The following is a 2,857-nucleotide window of genomic DNA, read 5'->3' on the forward strand; positions in this document are numbered from 1 at the left end:
ATTGTATTAATGTATAAAAAATGTGTACAAATAAACAGCATATAAATAAGCTGCAATAAAATTAAAATTGAAAAGTCTCGTGAAACTGAGAGACACAATATATAGAAGGAAAAATACCCATAACTGTTAGCCTTCACATATCAACAGTAATCACCTATCAACAATAATGAGCCAGGACAGAAATGATTTATGCTCTTTACTGTTATCTGGAATCATGACCCTCTTCCTTTCCTTTTTAATCAAAACATCTTAAGAAAAGGGATCGTTTAAAAGTTAGTATAGCAAGGTGAATGAGTGGCGGTGTCGGTGGTGGAGGCTAGACTAACGCCCATAGATAGTGTCCTGATCCCAGAGAGCGTGGCTGGAAAAGCAGGTACGCAAGTTTAGTAAATAATTGAAGACCATTCTGATAAAAGCCCGATGAGTGGGTAATGGTAGTAGAAATAGTTTTGAATCAGCAAAATTTTGTTTCATAGACATTCTATGATTACTACACCGATTTCTTAGTTCTTGAACTATCATTCTGTCTATCAACGGGATGTCATCTTTTGCCAATGAAGTGTAAATATTTCTGTAGATTTTGATAGATATAGTTATGCAATTGTAACTTTTTCTGACGATTCAGAAATAAAGGTTAAAAAATTATGTCAAGAGTACAAGTATCTAGAATTGCTGTGGGTATCTATCCATCCATCCCCTGATTTAAGAATCAGGACAGAAGATCATATGCATACAGTCCGATGACCACGAACACTTGATCAGAACTAACAGTATAATTATATAACATTAATACAAGAAAACGCCTATGACTTCAAAGTTCTTTTAAAGCTACAAGTTAGGATAGGGGAGCCATAAAAAAGTAAGGAGCAAAAACGAAACCAAAGGCCTAAACACTAATTATTGGAACCATTATATATAGTGTGCAACTGTACATTTTAATTTATAATTGAATAGCTTGGAATGTTGTTTACTCACAAAACAGTAATTAAAACTCCTGCCTGAATGCTGAAACGTTCTAATTGGAGTATCTATTTTTCTTCTGCGAGCATTGATTTAGGAACATTCCAGGCAGAAAGTGCAATTAATGGCGTTCCTTTCCACTTTACAATGATGGCATGGCCATCAGGTTCAAGAGTATAATACTTTCCGGAGGCAAATTCCTTTAATAATAGTCTCGCCTGATACAAAGCCTCAAAGCTGAAGTTCTTTTCAGTGAACCCCGCTTCATTGAAAAAAACTCTCAATACATCAATTGGAACATGCCTAACTCTCCTCTCCTTCCCTTCACAGACTATAATATTTTTAATTTGATTTCCTTCGATTAATTCTTCATTCCTTACCCTCCTATGATCATTTCTGTCTGGAGTAGCAACGTCTAACAAATCAAAAATGGCACTGTAATAGTAAATCGCCTCGTTCAATCTATTCACAAATGATGGAGAATTGTGCTTAGCTTCTACTTCGACAGTCACCATAATCCGAGGCCTCAGTCTCTTGATAACACATAGAACATTGATCAGGAGAACTGGGTCATATAACAAACTTCTCAGAACGAGTGGAGCATAAACGGCAACCGCTTCATTTGGTTTTACAGTCAATAGACCTCGCTTGATTTCCTCCATGTTTCGGATCTCCAACATGTTGTAGAAGAAGGGAATACCCAATGATTTCGCCAGCTCCCGAAGTCTGTTCCCAGTAGTCCTCAGCTCTTCTCCATTCTTCCCCACGGCTGTAATCTTAAGAACCTGACGCCTGTAGGTATTATAACCACTGGCTTTGTGTGCAAGATATTCAATCAGTACTGTCCATTGCGATCCAGTTCGCATCCCCAGATCAATTACATGAATTATCTTCTCATTTCCCACAGCATCTATTATTGCCTGCACTGAAGTGAACTGCATCAGTCTGATATGCGGCAGAACACTAATATAGTAAGCAGCGAGACTAAGAAAACACTTTCTGTCATAGTTAGAGTCCACATCGAAGGCAAAATTTGAATATGGCCGAGATGCGTTGTTTGACATGCTTTGGATTCTCTGGTGTAGTGCATCTGAGACATAATAGGCGAGCCTTTCCGTGGGATTCCCCGCCTGAGAAGACAATTTCTTGCATTTACTCACAAGAAGGGAAGCCTGATCATATTCCCGGTTGCCTATCAATTCTCCGGATGCTAACATAAGCCGAACTAGTTCCAGCCTCTTTTCCTCTTCGCCCAACAAATTTCTTCCTTCAACAGCTCCGTGCGAATTCATCATTTGATTAGACCACTTTGCTACCATCTCATTAAAAACTTGTGTTTCATGGATAAAATTTTCGGGTGTACCGCTGGAATTATCTGCTGCACAAAAACCTTCTAACTGCGATTGCATGATATCACTATTTGCAATCTCTTCGTTAGAGTGAAATTTTTGAAATGAAAAATAGTCCATCGGATGCTCTCCGAAAGCAAGCAATTGATTGTCTGGAAGAGCAAACTCAGGAGCATCTCTTTCCTGTAGAAATTGTGGAATGCCATCATTAAATGCACTCATTCTTTCTCCGCTTAGTGGAACGGCTCTCCAAAAAGGTTAAACAGCCGAGAAGATTGTTCTGACAAGACAAATTAACTCACTTTATTATCACAATGGGCTTGTGTACTAAGTTAATAACAATACAGTTGTCTTCAAATTTTTTATTTAGTCCAATCGGCAATGCCTCTCCCACATCGTTTAACAATGAACAGCCGTGAACATTATTCTGACAAGACCAATTCACTAAATTTATAATTGCAATGCAGTTATCTCCTAAGTTATAGTATAATACAGTTGTCTTCTATTATTTTATTTAATTAAGAAATGATGTAGGCATTTCTAATCCG

The 2,857-nt window shown here is 37.8% G+C and overlaps 1 protein-coding gene across 1 annotated transcript; it reads right to left on the reverse strand.

The window, feature by feature from the left end:
* Positions 1-1,028: 1,028 nt before the first annotated feature.
* On the reverse strand, positions 1,029-2,531 carry LOC149561217 (DELLA protein RGL1-like). Its single transcript, XM_089827761.1, has one exon. The coding sequence runs from the start codon at positions 2,529-2,531 to the stop codon at positions 1,029-1,031; it is 1,503 nt and encodes a 500-aa protein (XP_089683887.1).
* Between the last annotated feature and the right edge of the window lie 326 nt (positions 2,532-2,857).

The sequence above is a fragment of the Cupressus sempervirens genome, chromosome 4, assembly GCF_028749045.1.
Source record: "Cupressus sempervirens isolate cs-2001-9-10 chromosome 4, ASM2874904v1, whole genome shotgun sequence".
In the NCBI taxonomy this organism is placed as follows: domain Eukaryota; kingdom Viridiplantae; phylum Streptophyta; class Pinopsida; order Cupressales; family Cupressaceae; genus Cupressus; species Cupressus sempervirens.